Here is a 21652-nt window from a genome sequence, read left to right on the forward strand (position 1 = left end):
TGAAAAGAAGAAAAATAAGAAAAGCGTCTCGTACTAATTTTCATTCAAATGAATAGTCTGGGTGAATATTAACTCACCTGGTGCATGGTGGGTTAACCCTACCTAGGGCAACCCAACCTGTACCCGTCATCCACGTAGGCGTTGAATCAAGGTACCTTTATCCACTTATCCGGACTGAACCGAAGAGACATCTGGAGTTGGTGAAGGCTCCCCGGGTAACCAAGAGCCCATTCAATAATCCAAGAGTATGTAGAAAAGACACTCCCCCGGTGGTGCTGTAGAAGTAGGGACGTGCAGCAAATGCACCTTTATGTGACCTCCTTCTATATCACATTATTAGGCATTTACTTGCAATTATTTATAGGCTTATGTAACATGCTTGAAAAAAAGCCCATTATGTAGTGCCAATACAGGTGCAATCAGGAATAAAGAAGTGTATTAACGGACGGAACATTGAATGTGATTGACTGTAAAAAGGTACCCTTTGTCGTTTTGAGCACAGAGTGTCTTTTCTACTTACTCTTGGTTAAAGGATCTGGGAATGTTTAGTAGAGATGAGCGAACGTACTCGGTAAGGCCGATTTTGCAATCGAGCACCGCGATTTTTGAGTACTTCACTACTCGGGTGAAAAGATTCGGGGGTCGCCGGGGGGCGGGGCGTGGTGGAGCAGGGGGTAGCAGAGCGGAACAGGGGGAGCTCTCTCTCTTCCTCTCCCCCCACACTCCCCTCTGCAACCCCCCGCTCACCCACGGCGCCCCCGAATCTTTTCACCCGAGTAGTGAAGTACTCAAAAATTGCGGTGCTCAATTGCGAAATCGGCCTTACAGAGTACGTTCGCTCATCTCTAATGTTTAGCTTACAAAAAAGAAGGCTGAGGGGAGACTTAATAGCTGCCTACAAATATCTGAAGGGCTGTCACAGTGCAGATGGATCAGCCTTATTCTCATCTGTACAAGGAAAGACTAGAAGCAATGGGATGAAACTGGTTTAGATATTAGACAGTGAGGGGATCAATGAGTGGAACAGGTTACCATGGGAGGTGGCAAGTTCTCCTTCAATGGAAGTGGTCAAACACAGGCTGGGTAAATATTTGTCTGGGATGATTTAGTAAATCCTGCAATGAGCAGGGGGTTGGACCCGATGACCCTGGAGGTCCCTTCCAACTCAACCATTCTATGATATGTGATATAAAAAAAAATAAAAATCTCTGCCTATACCCAAAATCTCTGTATATTCCAGTCATACTGATGCCCTATCAGCTGCATACTGTACCTATATTCTTGTACATAGGGGGCGGTATTATGGCAGTTATATTCTTGTACATAGGGGGCAGTATTATGGCAGTTATATTCTTGTACATAGGGGGCAGTATTATGGCAGTTATATTCTTGTACATAGGGGGCAGTATTATGGCAGTTATATTCTTGTACATAGGGGGCAGTATTATGGCAGTTATATTCTTGTACATAGGGGCGGTATTATAGCAGTTATAGTCTTGTACATAGGGGGCGGTATTATAGCAGTTATATTCTTGTACATAGGGGGCGGTATTATAGCAGTTATATTCTTGTACATAGGAGGCAGTATTATAGTGGTTATATTCTTGTACAAAGGAGGCAGTATTATAGTAGTTATATTCTTGCACATAGGAGGCAGTATTATAGTAGTTATATTCTTGTACATAGGAAGCAGTATTATACTAGTTATATTCTTGTACATAGGAGGCAGTATTATAGTAGTTATATTCTTGTACATAGGAGGACAGTATTATAGTAGTTATATTCTTGTACATAGGGGGCAGTATTATAGTAGTTATATTCTTGTACATAGATGGCAGTATTATAGTAGTTATATTCTTGTACATAGGAGGCAGTATTATAATAGTTATATTCTTGTACATAGGGAGCAGTATTATAATAGTTATATTCTTGTACATAGGGGGCAGTAATATAGTAGTTATATTCTTGTACATAGGGGCGGTATTATAGCAGTTATATTCTTGTACATAGGAGGCAGTATTATAGTTGTTATATTTTTGTACAGAGCGAGCAGTATTATAGTAGTTATATTCTTGTACATAGAAGGTAGTATTATAGTAGTTATATTCTTGTACATAGGGGGCAGTATTATAGTGGTTATATTCTTGTACATAGAGGGCAGTATTATAGTAGTTATATTCTTGTACATAGGAGCAATATTCTAGTAGTTATAGTCTTGTACATACGGGGCAGTATTATAGTAGTTATATTCTTGCACATAGGGGGCAGTATTATAATAGTTATATTCTTGTACATAGGAGGCAGTATTATAGTAGTTATATTCTTGTACATAGGGGGCAGTATTATAGTAGTTATATTCTTGTACATAGGAGGCAGTATTATAGTAGTTATATTCTTGTACATAGAGGGCAGTATTATAGTAGTTATATTCTTGTACATAGGAGGCAGTATTATAGTAGTTATATTCTTGTACATAGGAGGCAGTATTATAGTAGTTATATTCTTGTACATAGGGGGCAGTATTATAGTAGTTATATTCTTGTACATAGGAGGCAGTATTATAGTAGTTATATTCTTGTACATAGGGGGCAGTATTATAGTAGTTATATTCTTGTACATAGGGGGCAGTATTATAGTAGTTATATTCTTGTACATAGGAGGCAGTATTATAGTAGTTATATTCTTGTACATAGGAGGCAGTATTATAGTAGTTATATTCTTGTACATAGGAGGCAGTATTATAGTAGTTATATTCTTGTACATGGGGGCAGTATTATAGTAGTTATATTCTTGTACATGGGGGCAGTATTATAGTAGTTATATTCTTGTACATAAATGGCAGTATTATAGTAGTTATATTCTTGTACATAGGAGGCAGTATTATAGTAGTTATATTCTTGTACAAAGGGGGCAGTATTATTGTAGTTATATTCTTGTACATAGGGGGCGGTATTATAGCAGTTATATTCTTGTACATAGGGGGCGGTATTATAGCAGTTATATTCTTGTACATAGGAGGCAGTATTATAGCAGTTATATTCTTGTACATAGGAGGCAGTATTATAGTATATTCTTGTACAGCGCGAGCAGTATTATAGTAGTTATATTCCTGTACATAGGGGGCAGTATTATAGTATTTATATTCTTGTACATAGGGGCAGTATTATAGTAGTTATATTCTTGTACAGAGCGAGCAGTATTATAGTAGTTATATTCTTGTGCATAGGAGGGCAGTATTATAGTAGTTATATTCTTGTACATAGGGGACAGTATTATAGTAGTTATATTCTTGTACATAGGAGGCAGTATTATAGTGGTTATATTCTTGTACAGAGCGAGCAGTATTATAGTAGTTATAGTCTTGTACATTGGAGGGCAGTATTATAGTAGTTATATTCTTGTACATAGGGGGCAGTATTATAGTAGTTATATTCTTGTACAGAGCGAGCAGTATTATAATAGTTATATTCTTGTACATAGGGGGCAGTATTATAGTAGTTATATTCTTGTACATAGGGGGCAGTATTATTGTAGTTATTAGAGATGAGCGAACGTACTCGGTAAAGCACTACTCGTCCGAGTAATGTGCTTTATCCGAGTACCTCCCCGCTCGCCCTGAAAGATTCGGGGAGCGCCGCGGAGCGGGGAGCTGCAGGGGAGAGCGGGGAGGAACGGAGGGGAGATCTCTCTCTCCTTCTCTCCCGCCTGCTCTCCCCTGCTCCCCGCCGCAACTCACCTGTCAGCAGCGGTGCTCCCCGAATCTTTCAGGACGAGCGGGGAGGTACTCGGATAAAGCACATTACTCGGACGGAGTAGTGCTTTACCGAGTACGTTCGCTCATCTCTAGTAGTTATATTCTTGTACATAGGAGCAGTATTATAGTAGTTATAGTCTTGTACATAGGGGGCAGTATTATAGTAGTTATATTCTTGTACATAGGGGGCAGTATTATAGTAGTTATATTCTTGTACATAGGGGGCAGTATTATAGTAGTTATATTCTTGTACATAGGGGGCAGTATTATAGTAGTTATAGTCTTGTACATAGGGGGCAGTATTATAGTAGTTATATTCTTGTACATAGGGGGCAGTATTATAGTAGTTATAGTCTTGTACATAGGGGGCAGTATTATAGTAGTTATAGTCTTGTACATAGGGGCAGTATTATAGTAGTTATATTCTTGTACATAGGAGGCAGTATTATAGTAGTTATATTCTTGTACATAGGGAGCAGTATTATAGTAGTTATATTCTTGTACATAGGGGGCAGTATTATAGTAGTTATATTCTTGTACATAGGAGGCAGTATTATAGTAGTTATATTCTTGTACATAGGGAGCAATATTATAGTAGTTATAGTCTTGTACATACGGGGCAGTATTATAGTAGTTATATTCTTGTACATAGGAGGCAGTATTATAGTAGTTATATTCTTGTACATAGGAGGCAGTATTATAGTAGTTATATTCTTGTACATAGGGAGCAGTATTATAGTAGTTATATTCTTGTACATAGGGGGCAGTATTATAGTAGTTATATTCTTGTACATAGGGGGCAGTATTATAGTAGTTATATTCTTGTACATAGGAGGCAGTATTATAGTAGTTATATTCTTGTACATAGGAGGCAGTATTATAGTAGTTATATTCTTGTACATAGGAGCAGTATTATAGTAGTTATTTTCTTGTACATGGGACAGTATTATAGTAGTTATATTCTTGTACATAGGAGGCAGTATTATAGTAGTTATATTCTTGTACATAGGGGGCAGTATTATAGTGGTTATATTCTTGTACATAGGAGGCAGTATTATAGTAGTTATATTCTTGTACAAAGGGGGCAGTATTATTGTAGTTATATTCTTGTACATAGGAGCAGTATTATAGTAGTTATATTCTTGTATATAAGGTGCAGTATTATAGTAGTTATATTCTTGTACATAGGGGGCAGTATTATAGTAGTTATATTCTTGTACATAGGAGCAATATTATAGTAGTTATATTCTTGTACATACGGGGCAGTATTATAGTAGTTATATTCTTGCACATAGGGGGCAGTATTATAATAGTTATATTCTTGTACATAGGAGCATTATTATAGTAGTTATAGTCTTGTACATAGAAGCAATATTATAGTAGTTATATTCTTGTACATACGGGGCAGTATTATAGTAGTTATATTCTTGCACATAAATGGCAGTATTATAGTAGTTATATTCTTGCACATAGGGGGCAGTATTATAATATATTCTTGAACATAGGAGGCAGTATTATAGTAGTTATATTCTTGTACATAGGAGCAGTATTATAGTAGTTATATTCTTGTATATAAGGTGCAGTATTATAGTAGTTATATTCTTGTACATAGAGGGCAGTATTATAGTAGTTATATTCTTGTACATAGAGGGCAGTATTATAGTAGTTATATTCTTGTACATAGAGGGCAGTATTATAGTAGTTATATTCTTGTACATAGAGGGCAGTATTATAGTAGTTATATTCTTGTACATAGAGGGCAGTATTATAGTAGTTATATTCTTGTACATAGAGGGCAGTATTATAGTAGTTATATTCTTGCACATAGAGGACAGCATTATAGTAGTTATATTCTTGTACATAGGAGGCAGTATTATAGTAGTTATATTCTTGTACATAGGGGGCAGTATTATAGTAGTTATATTCTTGTACATAGGGGGCAGTATTATAGTAGTTATATTCTTGTACATAGGGGGCAGTATTATAGTCGTTATATTCTTGTACATAGGAGGCAGTATTATAATAGTTATATTCTTGTACATAGGGGGCAGTATTATAGTAGTTATATTCTTGTACATAGGGAGCAGTATTATAGTAGTTATATTCTTGTACATAGGGGGCAGTACTATAGTAGTTATATTCTTGTACATAGGAGGCAGAATTATAGTAGTTATATTCTTGTACATAGGGGGCAGTACTATAGTAGTTATATTCTTGTACATAGGAGGCAGTATTATAGTAGTTATATTCTTGTACATAGGGAGCAGTATTATAGTAGTTATATTCTTGTACATAGGGAGCAGTATTATAGTAGTTATATCCTTGTACATAGGGAGCAGTATTCTAGTATATTTTTTTATTAAACCTTTTGGAAATATAACATCGCTAGTAGAGGGCAAACATAGGGAAAGGGGGCAGAAAGGAGATTGAGGTGGTGAAAAAGGTTGTTCTACTTTTGTGCGTATGCAATAATAATAATTTTTATATAGCGCCAACATATTCCATAGCGCTTACAAGACAGGCGAAATAAAAACAAGACCACGGTTACATTAAGTAATTCATTGATGGAAATAGTAGGGTTGAAGTTTCTGCTCCAACAAGCTTACATAGTACAAATAGTGGGGTGATACAGAAAGTAAAAGGGCTAGGGATGTGCACAGTATGGCGAGGTGGAGAGTGAGGGATGCTATATCCACAGACAATGGTCAGGCCGCATAGTGGCTGAATTGGTATGACTGCAGGTGCCGGTTAGTTACGGCTAGCAGTCAATAGGACAGGGAGCATGTCATCAGGTGGAGTACAGATGGGTTTGGTTTAGGGTATGCGGTATACCTCCCTGAAGAGGTGCATTTTTAGAGCACGCCTGAAGTTTAGTGCGCCAGTGATTGCCCGGATAGCTATTGGTTGCGTGCTTCAGAGGACCAATGCTGCTCAGGGGAAGTCTTAGAGGTGGGAATAAGAGGTTCAAATTAGAGGAGCACTTAATCTGATTTTGCTAGGGCGGAGGGCGCGGGCTTGGTGGTGAATTGAGATGAGGGACGCAATGTAGGGCGAGGCGATGCTGTGGAGCGCTATAAAAATAAACAGGACGCAAAAAACAGACGTAAAATACTTTATTGTTATCTAGCAATACATTGGAGTTAAGTGTAAAAATCAGATTTGCACAATGGCAAGTAAAAACATTAAAAGCAATACAAAAATAAATGGAAAGGTCATTTCATAACATCTCTCTATACTAAGTCGTAATAAATACAATAGTTATAGCAAAAGCTGCAATCACACAGTTCAGTTTTACTGAAGTTACAGTAGTGTCTGTGGACGAGAGTAAAAACAACTTAAAAATCAAGTAAAATAGTTAAAATCGACGCAAAATAAAATAAAACAAAAATAAAGTGAATTTGGCACACTGTGGAGTGAGAGCTCAGCATGTTAGCGCCTCACAGTGGTGAACAAACTGTAGCTACATCTCTCTAGTGCTGAGGTAAAAAAAAAAATAATTCTAGAACTTAATATCACATCTCTAAGTCACAGTTTTTAATCTCCTAGGATTTTCCCTTTTTGTGAATACCGGCGGGTATCCAACAATATGCGCAAATGTGCAAAACAATAGAAAAAAATAATCCTTCACAGAACGGTCATGCTCCACATCACCTTTCTTCCGTTGTATGTATGGCCAGCGCTCTCCAGTTAGGCCGGGTTCACACTCCGCGCTTCTCTTCTCTATACTTTCTCCGAAAAAGCAGGAATAGGTCCCAGAGAAGGGCGGCGCTTCATGTGAACCCAACATAGACGGCAGCGCCACTTCTCAACACATGTCTGATCTTGTGTTAGATTATATTTTATACTCCATTCACATACCAAGCTGCAGTCACCAATCTGCTGATTGCCTCCTAAAAGACGCACTTCTAAAGCCCCATTTACACGAAAAGATGATCGCTCAAAATTCGCTCAAAAGACAGTTTGAGTGACAGTTTTGAGCACTTATTTTGCAAATACTACGAATGGGTGCTAATGCCTATTAGTAGCTTATTAGCCTCACTTGGATTTAAATGAGCCTCCCTTTGCTGAATGCAAGTAACAGCGGGTGGTCTGTTGTCTGCATTCAGCTCCATTGTTCTCCCATGGGACAGCAGCTGAAAACAATGTTATCAGTGCTCCCGCGGAAAATCAGTGTGTGCGGTCCCTGCTACCAGCTGGCTGGCCTAAGGATGGTTTTTATGCTGAACTAAAAATCGTTAGGCCAAAAAGCTAACGATGGTAGCATTTACACACAACGATTATTTTGAGTGATAATTCTAGACATAAAGCTGCACCGCCTCACACTACATTCACATCCAAAGCTGCAGTCACAAATCTATAGGCTGCCCGAAATCGATAAGCAGCACTAAGCTCTCACGGACGACATCCACAGAAGTCTTAGCTGAGCTTTTCTATCATTGCACTCCAGAGTGCAATAACCACTGCCCGTTATAGTCACCATGTTTTATATAGTCAGTAGGGGGCAGCAACAACAAGTGGGGTCCTGCAGACCGAGACCTAGCAGAAAAGTGATTGCAGCTTTATATGCGATTAGAGAACAACAATAATTAAAGGGGATTTCCAGGACTAAAATACCGATGACTTATTCTCAAGAAAGGTCATCGATATCTGGTGGGTGGGGGTCAGCTGCGCTGTGACCCCTGCCGATCAGCTGATAGTGGGTGAACATTACAGCTCCCTTCTCAGGCCATGTCCATTGGTCACATGGCCAGAGTAGCTCAAATGAATGAGCAGCAATACCAGACACAGCCACTATACAATGTACAGCACTGTGCCTCGTGTGCTCACCCACTGACCGTCGGGATTCCAAAGCAGTGAAATCCGTGGATAGGTCATCCTGGAAAACCCTTTAGAAATAGTTAAGCGCAGCACTGTGGTTGACCCAAGATCAGTACAAGATAATAAAAGCAAAGCATCTTGGAATTAAATGTTCAGAAGTGGCGCCACGCCTTTTAACGGGTAAAGGTTTTGCAGTAACTGTTCCTTCTGCCCCAATAACTTCAGCAACTCTTGACACACTCACTCTGTGATAGAAACACAAGCTGCCAAAGATAAGGTCAGCAAAGCATGTAAACTCCTTGAGGACGCTATGTGCGGCCGGTCACCCAGACGGCCATCGCACAGTGTAATGGCACTTCATTCAGTCAGTCATTTTAGCAATTCAATAGACGCAGATTTTTGGACTCTGTTCAGAAGCCTCTTCTGCGTGGGTACAGTAAGTATCTACAAAAAACAACATTTTAAAAGTTCCATCCTAACCGGAAACCGTCTGAGCTCCACCCCGCGGGCGCCGCTCGCAGTCGGCTTCTTACAATCCTATTCTAAAACTTCAGTCCCCAAAGAGTTTCTTGAACTTTTTTTTTTTTAATTCCTATACATATAGAATGTGCTGGAAATGTACAAAGAAAAAATAATAACCGGAGGAGTTTTATATCCTTTCACCAGCGCTATTAACCCCTTAAAATCTGGGGGGAAGGATCCATTGGAATTGATACGGGTGCAGCTCACAGGCTGTTTGTGCTGTGATTGGAAGGCACTGCTGTCTCGCCTGGGATAGCACCATCACAGTATCCTTAAACTTATCAGTATCTATTAAAAAAAACAACATTTTAGTTAAAAAACAAAAAAAAAAAAATTCTGAGGTAAGCTGATCGATACGACGCGGTATCGGAATTTCTCGATAGAACTACTAGTCTGGTGAAAGGTATTCAACAGCTACAAATGATACAAAGTGCACTAGCTATTAAATGGGTTCTGTCCCTTTAAAAACCAGCTAATGTGTGCTCATCATTAACGTGTCCCCCAACAGCCTACCCGGATATGCCCCTTGAATCGCTGGAAGCTTGTGGCGGTGCCGAGGAACCGTGTGCCACTTTGATTCAACGATGTAGGCAATGGGTTACGATTTCTAAGTTCTACTCAGCCTTTACTATTTTTCATACGTTTAGACAAGAAAAAAATTTGCCCAAACGTCAAATTTTTCCTTTTTTTAATAGCAGCGCCCTTTATAAAGAGAGACCGGCGAGCGACGGATTACATGCAGCGCTCTAGAGTGGTCAAAACAAAGGAGACACTCTTCTATACAATCCGTGTCTCTACGATTAAACTACACATCTCTATTCTATGTCAGTATGGCTTCACAAAGCGGAATATCCTCCTTCAGGGACCAGCGGTGTGAAAGCAGGACGACGAGAAGCCCAACTCCACCGTACTGTAGAGAGACGTACCATCACATACCATGTGGATTATGCTCATCTCTCCAAGTCACCCATCAACTACCTAACTTTCGTCTGGGTGACCACTACTTTATTGCATGACGTTACGTCTACCATTGTGCACCTACAGGGTACACAGACTTCTCTATATGCCTTAACAGGGTGTATAGACATCATGGAGGGGGTCTATACATGCTCTCCGCTCTGGTTCCCAGATGCAGAGAGTGGCTAAAGGTCCTTTTACACGGGTCAATTGTTGGGCCTGAAAGTGCCTACAAATGCTTGTTCGCCCGACAACTGGACTGTAAAAGGACAGACGATCGGCCGAAGAACGAGCAAATGTTAATTTGTTGGCTGATCCATTTAGTTGAGCACAAATATGCTTGCTGGTCAGCCGTACGCCCCCTCATGTAAATGGAGAGCTGTGCAGCTGATCAATGACAGCTGAGTGGGGACGAATGATCCTAGCAGTGATCGCTTGCCCCATTGAATGCAGAATCTGCTGTGTCCACGGAGGTAACGAGCGCTGACCGACATGCTCATAGTAAAAAGGACCCCCAAGTGTCAACCACTCCTTGCTCATTCGTGTATGGCCTCTAAAGTAAAAAGTTATTGCTGGCCACAACTTTGTCAGGAGTTTCAATAGTCGATCCATGATGATCGCAATGCCGGACTAATGGGAAAAAAGGGGTTGCCAAGAGGCATTATTCAGGACCCTCATCTACAAGAGTGATCCGATAGGGTCTGAAAGACAGAGCCTGTACATGCATCAGATACTATAGATGGTCAATTTAATTTACTGGCACTATGTAATGCTTCACATTTCCTTTTGGTGGCGCTGCAAGGAGATCAGACCCCTGATAACAGGTTTCCCGACAGTAGGGCATACAGAGATCAGCAAAAATTAGTTTTTGAAAATAGACAAAACCTTTAAGCATGAAAGTAGGCTGTAGGCTATGCTCCTTGCAGACACTAAAAGGGGGTTTCCAGGACCACAGGTCATCAATAGTTGATCAGTAGAAGTTCATGCCTCGATATACCCAACGATCAGCTGACTTGAAGAAGCCGCAGGGCTTGAGTGAGGGCTGTGACATCATGTTTATCGGTCACATGGCTTGAGAGCAACTCCGCACCGATCAAGTGAATGGGACTATGCTGCAATACCAGGCACAGCCACTATGCAATGTATGGCGCTGTGCCTGTTATGCACTGAAATGACAGTTCACCCAAGTGCCACTGTCACTTGAATCAGGTGGTGAGTGGCGGACACTTACCGATCAACTATTGAAGACAGGTCATCAATAGTGGAGCGCTGAAAAACCCTTTTAAGGGATATTTGCGACTGTCATACCTGCGCTTGGGTACAACTTTGGAACTGTAAGTGAAGCCTGTACCAAAACCTTCAGCAAGGTGCTTGTTGGGGAAGCTGAAGAAGCTCGTTTATGGGCACGCTACAATTAGAAGTAGAGTTAGGCTTTAAATTCAAAACTATCACCCTTTACAGAATTGATCAATGTCCCTTTCACAGACGACCTGGAAGGACCAAGTAATGCCAATGTCCAGCCCTACTGATAGCTTTGCATCGTCTGCTAATCCCTATCCATTCTAAGAGGCACTGTATCATCCAAGACCATGCATAGATAAGTCACATGTCTCTCCAATTACCAGGAGGTTACAACATGGCGGCTTGTCCTCCCACAAGCCACCATGTTCAATCCCCCAAAAGACAAATCAGTAATAAACCTAAATCTACGTTACAACACACTATAATATCTCTAGTCTAGTAATAAGAGCCTGAAAGAAACATATCACAGGAACACAGAGTAATAAAGGATAATCATATAGGACCTCCTGGAGCCATGCTTTCAGAGACCGGGGGGGGGGGGGGGGGGGGGGGGATGTGCGGCAGCCGTTAGCAAGCAGATGACAGGTCTGGGGTACGATGACGATGAACCCGAATATCAAACTAGTTATACAAATGCTGGAATCTGATTGGATGCCACTGGAAGCACCTTGTAGTATCCAACGTCCTATCTGTCCATTCCAGTGACATTGCAAAGGCACATTTATATGTCACTAAAGGGGTCTGTAGTGTTAAACGGGTGAAGGCTTGGGGGGAAGGCGTCACAAAGTTAAAGGGACTGCACCAAGTTCCAATGCAACGAGTCAGAGGTTAGAAGTGTCTGAGGGATCTCCCCATCCTGATGCACAAGTATTACATTGGTGGCAATGGGTGGGGTGTAACTGCTGTCTGGAGGTGGCTTTGCTCCAGCTGAAGCCCCCCCAAGCGCTCTGCTTTCGCACAAGAGTGTTAGGGGCACGCTTTTGCACCCATGTCGCGGCCGAGTGTCCTGGTGTAACCACGGTTCTAGTGACCCGAGATGATAGATTCCTGCGACACACTTGTATGAAACCGATAACAGCAAGTGAGATGCGCCCGTCCCTCTGTGTAATTCCTTCGCTGACGGAAGACTGAATGTAGTGTCTAAGAAAAGATGCTTCAAGCTTGCAGAAAGGCTGCGTACACCGAGTGTCTGGGATAGACGTCTGCTGTAAACATGGCTCCATGCGCCTCAGGGTGAAGACAAGTTCCATGCTCTGGGAGAAGAAACTTGTGTTCTGCCCTGAAGGCGCACCCAGAAATACCTCCCCATAGGAAGTATCTCCGATATGTTAAAGTAAACATTCCCCCGCCTTTTGACGTTTTAGCTTTACATTTTAGTTTCTGGACCCTTCATAAAACCGGGCACTTGCTTTGAGTAGCTCTTGTGGGGTTTTTAGGCTACTGTGTGAGAAAAGGGAAATACCACCTTAAATGCTCCCTGTGTACAGACTACGGCGGGTCCAGCTACTGACAGCGGTGGATAATTTTCTGGAAATAACCACTCTATCAGTGGGCGACAGCTGCGCTACAATGCCCCATGGGGCTATACTACAGCAGACCCGGTATCTGCATGTCAGAACCCAGAACGTCTCAGGTTAATCTCCCTGAATGATACAGGACGCTACCTCTAATGAAATAGTCTTCACTCAATAAGATTAAAAAAGAAAAAGGGTATGGGTGCTATAACATGAGCTCTAGTGGATGCCTGACAATTGCCGGGCGGCACCTGTAAGCACAGCTACCATCCAACCATTAGCGTTATTACAGCTCAAGTAGTCACACTGTAAAATCTACTATAGATTTGGAATAGAGTCCAGCTGACCGTAAATACCTCCTTAAAGGGCCCACTCCGGCAAAAACATATTGTTACACCCCGGCATTCCTCACCTCATTGCCTATTGTACTCTGGGCATGACTCTAATAGCAGTTTCTGTGTGCCCCTCTTAAGAGCTTGTCCATCACACAAAAATTAGGCAGCCTGAAAAATTGACTTCTTGAGAGAACATAAAGTCAAGTAATAGGTGATCAGAATGAGGTCACATGACCTGAGGAGGATATTGGGAAGTCTCCAATAAATGGGAATACTATCCGAGGAATTGGTTACATAAGGAATGAAAAGATAATTTCACTGGAGTGGCCCTTTAAACATGGAATTCAAACATACATATTACATGGAGGAAGGGGGTGGGGGGTTAGTGGCTGCCAGAAGGTGCAGAGCACAAACTAAGAATTGGACTGGTCAAAATCTTTCAGATCCTGGTTTCTTCTAAAATAATTAGATATCTACAACTAGCTTATAGGGTACATTGTAGAGATTTGCTAACTTGGAGTGTTTTGCTATCGAGATCTAGCATGGCTTAAGAACAAGAAGATCACTGACAAGCTTAAAAGGTAGGTTGTCAGTGCACCCCACGATAGCAAGGCCAGCAGCCATTGTAAAGGCGTCAATGTAGTGTATATGAAAACATAGGCAATGGATCACATCAAAGGGAATGTCTGCCTATAACATGGCTACCAGGGCTTGCTGGGTGTGGAAAGTTAACCCAACTTTGATATTCCCCAGTATTGCTGAATTGGAATGACTTATAAAATCCTCTTATAAAGCGCAAATAGTAAAAACAAACAATACTGTAACAGAAATGTACATGACGACAACTTGCGGCAGAGCACCAGTGGCCTCATAGTAAGTGCTTGCACTGTCGGTCCCATGGATATTAGTGAAGTCCAGTAGGACAAAGTCACTAACTTTTACACTTTGCCTTATAGCATTTGCATTCGGGAGGGTTGATGCAAATATTGAGGCTAGCACTGGCCACTGTCATGGAATAAGCGGTGTTGAATAAGTAATGGAACCTGCAGCTCCGATGATATGACCAACCCAACTATGAACAAGTCATCGCAAGCTGAAGACCCAGGATAACGGTAGACCATCGCCCGTCTTATCGAGTTAAAGTCTTGACTGCTAGACAATAGAAGTGAATGAAGACCAAGTTAGTTGCGCTAGTTTCTTCATTCCCTTCTACGGACATGGGATTTGAGTGAAGTCGCATCCCGCAATCGGAGTCCCGAGATGTGCCTTTGGCTAGACCAAGCTTTACTATAAGCCAACAACAGATGCAGACTCTATTAGGTCTGCAGTAACTAAGTGGTTCATTAAAATCTGACATAAGTCAGGTAATTGGCTCTCGGCAGTCGCGCTCTTGTGAGCAGACTGAACACATAAGGTGCAAATTGATTTACAGCCGCCACCCCCCCAACATTTTGGAATATGAAGCAGATTGTAGGAGAATACTAATGGCATCTAAACAGGAGGGAGACGCGGCTCACAGATGGTTACGGTGGTTCTGCAGTTATTTCACTAATGGCAAGAGATGCCGAACGCTACATCAACGAGATGGCGGAGCTCTCACAGCTTCTGCCCAAAGACGTCGTAATACTCCTGCTGTTCCAGCTCTCGGTTGTATTTCTCGATCTCTTTGTTTGCCTCAATGACATAATCGTATATGAACTGATCCATAACTGAGGGTCCGGAGTTAAGGGCAAGTCTGAAAAATGTAACAAGACAACATGGCTGCCCTAATAATGGCCAAGGCATGATGCATGAAGGGATTAGATAAGGTGAAGCTGGTAAGGCTCCTGTGGAGGAAGTCCGTACATCATGATCGGCTTATCTTAAAGGGCACTATCCAGCAAGAAGCAGCTCAATATAATACAGTCAACCTTGGGGGAACCTCAATGGTAAAGTAAGACCCCCAATTAAATGGCTTACTTTCAACGAGTGCCCTATGGTCCAGGGATGCCAGGAGTGGTGCCGGCTACGGCTCTCTCTTAAAGGGAAACGGTCATCAACTAGAAGCACCACAAACTAAACGATGGTGCTTATAGTTAAGATGACGTGGAATCCGGGGAGCTCCTTGTGGTACTCAACTGGTTCCCCATTACTGCAGTATCTCCAGTGACTCTTTTCAGATGGCTCTATGATATTGCTCTTCCATAGAGACTAATGGAATTGCGTGCACAGGCTTCTGAAAAGCGTCAATGCTGGCTGTGGATGCGTGGACTTCGCCAGGGGACAAAGCAGGAACGAGGGACCAGGTGAGTATGAAAAGAGACTCCACGTCTTCTAAACTATAACTATACTTTGCTTATGGTGCTTATAGTGGATGACAGATTCCCTTTAATTAAAGGGAACCTATCATCACCTTTGAGCCCCATAAACAATATCATGTTCCTCAAAGGTGAGGGGATGCTGTGTTTCATACTCCTCGGGTCCCCCGTTCCAGCACTGTGTCCCTGCAAAGTCCATCTCTATGGGAGAGCATGCTTGAAGAGTCACGTTGTGTGCACGCCCGGCTCCGCGTAGGAACGAACATCTGCTGAGTATGAAGCACAGCTGCCCAGACTTTGTTTCCTCACATTTGAGCCCCATAACGTAGTTTATGGTGCTCAAAGGTGATGATAGGTTCCCTTTAAAGTGTCCACTTTAGCCATACCCTGCTCCTGTGACAGGTCCTCTCCCAAAAATGATGGAAGATAACTGGATGCCCAGAGAAGGCCGACCCAATCACACAGAATACGGGTGTAAGCAGGGGTCACTGACTATTAGGTGCCCCGATGAGGCTTATGACAAGGCCCGTGTCTATAAAGGTAATTGCTTTGAACATGACTATCCTTCCCATCGGTGCTCAGGTGCTTGGAATAAGGATACGGGGATGGTAATCCATCTTTTCTCCGAGAAAATTCACAAACTGAGTTCCATTGTAGAAATATCCTTCTGGAAGAGGATCCAGGTGACGCTTCGCCTGCGGGTGCAACCAAAGAGATTAAATGAAGAGATAAGAATCAAAGGGACAGAATGGCCACTTTATTAGAGACCCCCATCTAGTAGCATGTTAGACCTCCTTTGGAATGCAGAACCGCAGGATTATATCATGGTGTCCATCCAAAGGTATCAGGGGACCCATGGTGTGCCAAGAAATCATTCCCCACATCATTACTTCTGCCAAATTCTGACCTCCCATCCGCACAGGGCAACAAAAATCTGAATTCATCTGACCAGGAGTTGTTTTTCCGCTGCTCAGTGACACAATGTTTGTGCCCTTTTGCCCGCTGGAGTCTCATCTTTCTGTTCTGTTAGACACAATGGAACTGGCCATCGGCTGTTATAGTCCATCCATGCCAAGGATGGATAAGTGGGGCTTTCGGACACATTAGATGAAACACTAGTGTTGCACTCTCTGCACAACCATGCAGCGCCTGTTCATTAGGACAATTCTTGACATCCTCCTCTGACCCCTCGTGTTGTCGAATTGTCTACATTCCTTTGGCTGGATGTTTTCCTCAATCACACTATTCTCTGTATACTCTCCACACCTTTACATGAGTAAACCCCCCACGGTTGGCAGTGAAGCCCGGGCTAGTCTAGCACTGATGACCAGGTCTTGTTGGAAGTCACTCAGATTGCTGGATTTTCCCATCTAATGTGGATTCACACTGAAACTGATCCAAAGAAAACTTGTCATGATTTAATGCCGCACTCCGGGGTCATGGGGATAATTTACATACAGGGAAGCGCCAATCATGAGAGGGTTGGGGGCTCTAATAAAGTGTCTGTTCAGTCTAGACAGACAGACAGACAGAGACAGACAGTCTTACATGTATGTTCCGGATCTCCTGCAGCGATAATGATCTCCTTGTTCGTGAAGTCTTTTTCTGAGGTTTCTATGTAGCAATGAACACAAGAGGATTACATTGTTGTCCAGGCTTATTACTACTATGTGACATCCTTATGTAAAGTAGAAATGTTATACAGGGGTGCAGCGGGCTCTCCTGCTCACCTGCTTGGCACACTGTCGGAGCCAGTCCTTTAAGTCGTCTTCTTTGAGGCTGCAGCCTGTGAACACCAGGACACATTGCTGATGTATGCTCGTCTCTCTCAGCTCGTGTCTAGGGTCAGGAGGCGGTGTTGGTCCTTCTACCAATGGGATTAGACTGAGCGAGTTGGTCACTGTGTTGTGGCAAACTTCTACCATCTGCTCCGAGTCTGGTATAGAAGAAAAATGGAATCACTATTGTCAAACTAAATGAGCACTGTGGCCCCTGCATTTTTAGAATAGCGCGAAGTCCCAGGGGTCGAACCAGCACTGATCATAAAGTGATGGTGTATCCTACGGATTAGTGTTGGGCAAACCAAACAGTAGAACACGGCTTCAGGTCAAACTTTGCTAAAAGGTTGGTCCGGCACAAACCCAAATTGAACTTTTAGGCAAGTTCTACTGGTTCGCTTCGCTCAACATGAGCCCTGAACACTGGTGTATAAGATGGTATAAGAGCCATAAAAGCCCCGTACAATACCCTCAGAATGTTATACAGGGCTGTCACGGCTCTTACACAGGGTAGTACACCAGGTTTAGGGGTTTTGGTGAACTTCCAGTATGGTTTCAACTACTTCAACACGAACAGAACTTTTTGCAAAAGTTCAGTGAACCGGCTGAACTGAACTTTTCAAAAGTTCGCTCATCACTTTATAAGGAGGGAATACTCCTTTAAAAGCTCCGACAAATAGAAGCAGCAAATACATAGGAAGGGCATAAAATATCACTTACCTGAGAACTTGACTCTGCCTACAATATGATAGATGTTTCCGGTAAAAGGGAATGACTTGATGGAGGATTTGATGGCTGAAGAAATAAAATGATAAGACATGATGTGGATAGTCCAAGCTGTGGTTGAGGGATGATAGCAGGGCATGCTGGGATTTATAGTACAACTGCTGTAGGGGGCTGTTGCATCAAACATGTTTTTCTCTTTCATTCAATCCTGAAACCCAAAGTTTCAGTTTTAGAACAGCAGTAACACTTTACCCAGCATCCTACAGTGCTGGAATTTTAATGCTTTTCTGTGACCGTGTGATTACCCAGAACATCTGATAATCCGGCACCTACCAGGCCACATTAATGGAGTTTACTTTATTCAAGTGGCACTGAACCAGCGGCTACAGTTCCTGTGCTTTTACAGAGGAACGACGGTCTGTCAGAGAATGAAGGCGGAGGGGCCGGAGCTCTATTCCAGCCGGCCGCCTCCACCGACAGCAAACAGGAGTCATTCAGGGATTGTATGACTTTTATGTACGCTGAACGAGGAGTTGTTCAGGATTCTTTTTGTTTCAGAGAGCTGAGAGGCAACGACTAGCAACCACTGCAGGAGGTCTTACCTCTTAATAAGTGAGGTGCATCTTACTAGGGCGCACGGTTTATTACCACTAGCATATAGAATACCGTTCTCATTTTATATATATATATATATATATATACACACACATATATACACACACACACACATATATATATATATATACACACACACACACACACACACACATACACATATATACACATATATACACATATATATATATACATACATACATACATACATACATACATACATACATACATACATACATACATATACACACACACACACACTCACTTTTACAGTTCGTCATGAAGCGTGCCTTCTCCAGTGGGCGACTGAACCACAGACAGATACGATCCACTTTCGGTGAGATGGGTCCGGCTAAGAATTTCCCATCATACCTGTAATTAATAATATATATAGTTTTTCCTGTCGTTTCCACTTTCCAGAAAGCTTTTTCTTAGCTAAACTTTTTTTTTTTTTTCTTTTAAACTAATGAAACTTTACAGCGACCCTGCAGCGACTCAAGGAGGATCTGCCGAGGATCAAATCAGTCCATGTAGACAAAGCCGGGAAGGTTTCCATCCCAGGGATGTGCGCCTACGGGTTTAGTAAAAGCAGGACTAATCCAGAAGAGAAGTTTATCAGCTTTACAGCAGCAGCCGTGTGTTCATCAAACTCAACCGCCTCTAGAGGAATTATACAAAATCCCAGGGAACCAGGATGCGGCCATTTCGAAGCAAAGGAAAACTTTATTTATGTGGTTGATCCTACAAAAGCCATTAGAAGCCGATGTCGCTTCACCTGAGATGAGTCAAGAATCAAGGAATTGCTTAACTGGCAATTGCCTAACAGTGATATCAGGAGGCCTATGAAAAGAGAATGTAGTTGAACCAGCGAGGAGGAGCCTGACTGAGCAGCGGCTGAACGTGCACACTGTTGCTCCATTCATGTCAATGGGACTGCCGGAGATGGGAGTTCTAAGCGCTCAGCTAACTCCAGTAGTCCCACTGACATGAATGGAGCGGAAGCACGCATGTTCAGCCATGCTCCTATCTAGAGTTTGGGGGGAGCAGCACCTCATTCTCAGGTTTCAGTGGTAAACCCCCCACTGATTAGACATTAATCACCAATCCCTTAGATATGTGATACAAGTCAATTCAGGGATGACCTTTTAAGGATGATGGTAGAAAAGTAAAACCTTAAAGAAACAATGTGTATGATCTGCTCCAGTGGGTCCTGATAATGGTGGGACAGGGAATTAATATTTGGGTAATCCCCTAATACTACGGTGAACGTGGATCCTGATGCAGTTCTATGGAGTGCCACTGGTTACTTGCTAGCAGCTTCAAGCTGGTCATACACATCAGATAGTCTAGTTCAGCTGACAGCCATCTTCCTCCACCTGCATGCTCAGCTGACATAGACCTAAATAAATTTGCTTTTTCCATCAGTACTCCCTCTCTCCGTCGGGCCATTAAACACCACTGTCAGATTTGACAGCAGCATCCAAATGGCTAACAGCAGTGATTGGAGTGATCTCTGATCGCGGCTGCTTCGGCCAGGTGTCAGAGGTCAAAGACTCTCGGGTGTGCTCCATACAAACCCCAAGCACATCCTACAGACATCTACACCCTTTTGCATTAAAGGGGTTAATCGTATGTCCCAATAGCCAGCAGAGATCACAGAGTAAGGTTTATAATCCGCTACTGCCCTGATCACCATCACATCTTGTCCCCATGTGTATATATTATCAATGACTGTCTATGAGATCTGAGGCAGACACAATTACGGGCTCCACCATCAAAGGAATGATTTAAAAAACCTGTAGAATTAGAGACTCACCAGCCCGGATACATCAAGTATCGCGTCCTTAACATCTGGGGACTGCAGAAACTACTTTCTGACAGGACGAGCTCCATGTCCTCATTTCTGCAGGAGAGACAAAGAGAGAGGGGTGTCTGAAATAACCAGCCTGTACCCTGCTGCACGGCGACCCGTGCCAGTCACATGTCTGTACTGAACATGGCAAGGCCTAGTGCCCAAGTAATGTGGACTCGCACAAAGCTGCAACGTTATCAGGATCCCAGGGCAGATGTATGAGAAGTTGCAGCCTTAGAAATGTGTTTATATGGGATGCAAGACATTTGGACACATTTTTCTATGCTGAGGGTGCTCTTACATGGCACGACCTGTTGGACAACAGATGCCAAACGGGTCGTCCCAGCGATAATCGTTCTTCTGTTTTTACACAGGAAGGAACATTGCTGACTGAATAGAGAAGGAGTGAGTCGGGGATCGTCCGGCCCGTCCGCTTCCATTCAGTCGTTTATAAGTGACACTGCCTGCTTACACAGAGCGATACACATTAAAGTGTTCTTATTCATTGTTTAGTTTTGTGCATGCAGAAGTGAAAGAAGTCCCCTACGCCGTTCAGTCGGTGCGTGCATTTACACTGAGCGATAATCGCTCCAATTCTTGCTAGATTGCGGGAATCCAAACGATAATTATCGTTCCGTGTAAAAGCACCATCAGCACATCACTTGTGTCGCATGAAGGGCTGTTATTATAAATGCTCCAGGATTGTTATTAAATGTCCTAGTGCTCAAAAGAAACTGCTGAACAAACTCAGCTCTGCTACATTGGTACCTGATGAGTTTCCCTTTTCTATACATAGATACATATGGCCATGCTATTGTTGCTCCCCTATGTATGGGGAAGGGATACTTGGTTCTTCCTAGCTCTAAAATGAGCACAGCTTCAGGGAATGGTACCTGCTGGCCACCATCCTTTCCTAGAATTAAAGGGATATTCCCATCTGGACTTCTGCATATGCACATGATACGCCATAAGAGTCCAGAACCCGAACAGAGAGGCGTTTCCATCACAGCCATGTCTGTATGAGATGGGGATACCGGTTTAATGTTTCCAGGATTAAAAACGCAAGGCTTTCTTTCTTTTTAACACTCCTCTTCAAATATCAGGCGCATCTCGGCTGCTCCGTGCCCCCCCTACACAGAAATCTATGTTAGCTAGGAGCAGGTGTAGATTTTTGGTATAATT

General features: G+C 42.6%; 1 protein-coding gene across 1 annotated transcript in view; it reads right to left on the minus strand.

Moving 5' to 3' along the window:
- Nucleotides 1-6850: 6850 nt before the first annotated feature.
- The window catches only part of DNAAF9 (dynein axonemal assembly factor 9), an 81735-nt gene continuing 66933 nt past the window's right edge, over nucleotides 6851-21652 (minus strand). The window contains exons 31-37 of the mRNA XM_066572919.1: nucleotides 20435-20521; nucleotides 18884-18990; nucleotides 17998-18072; nucleotides 17230-17435; nucleotides 17048-17113; nucleotides 16101-16194; nucleotides 6851-14911 (exon numbers count right to left, since the gene is read on the minus strand). Coding sequence (XP_066429016.1) covers nucleotides 14799-14911; nucleotides 16101-16194; nucleotides 17048-17113; nucleotides 17230-17435; nucleotides 17998-18072; nucleotides 18884-18990; nucleotides 20435-20521 — 748 coding nt within the window. The 3' untranslated portion in view covers nucleotides 6851-14798. The remainder of the gene's footprint in view (nucleotides 14912-16100; nucleotides 16195-17047; nucleotides 17114-17229; nucleotides 17436-17997; nucleotides 18073-18883; nucleotides 18991-20434; nucleotides 20522-21652) is intronic.

Source organism: Eleutherodactylus coqui, chromosome 7, assembly GCF_035609145.1.
Source record: "Eleutherodactylus coqui strain aEleCoq1 chromosome 7, aEleCoq1.hap1, whole genome shotgun sequence".
In the NCBI taxonomy this organism is placed as follows: Eukaryota; Metazoa; Chordata; class Amphibia; order Anura; family Eleutherodactylidae; genus Eleutherodactylus; species Eleutherodactylus coqui.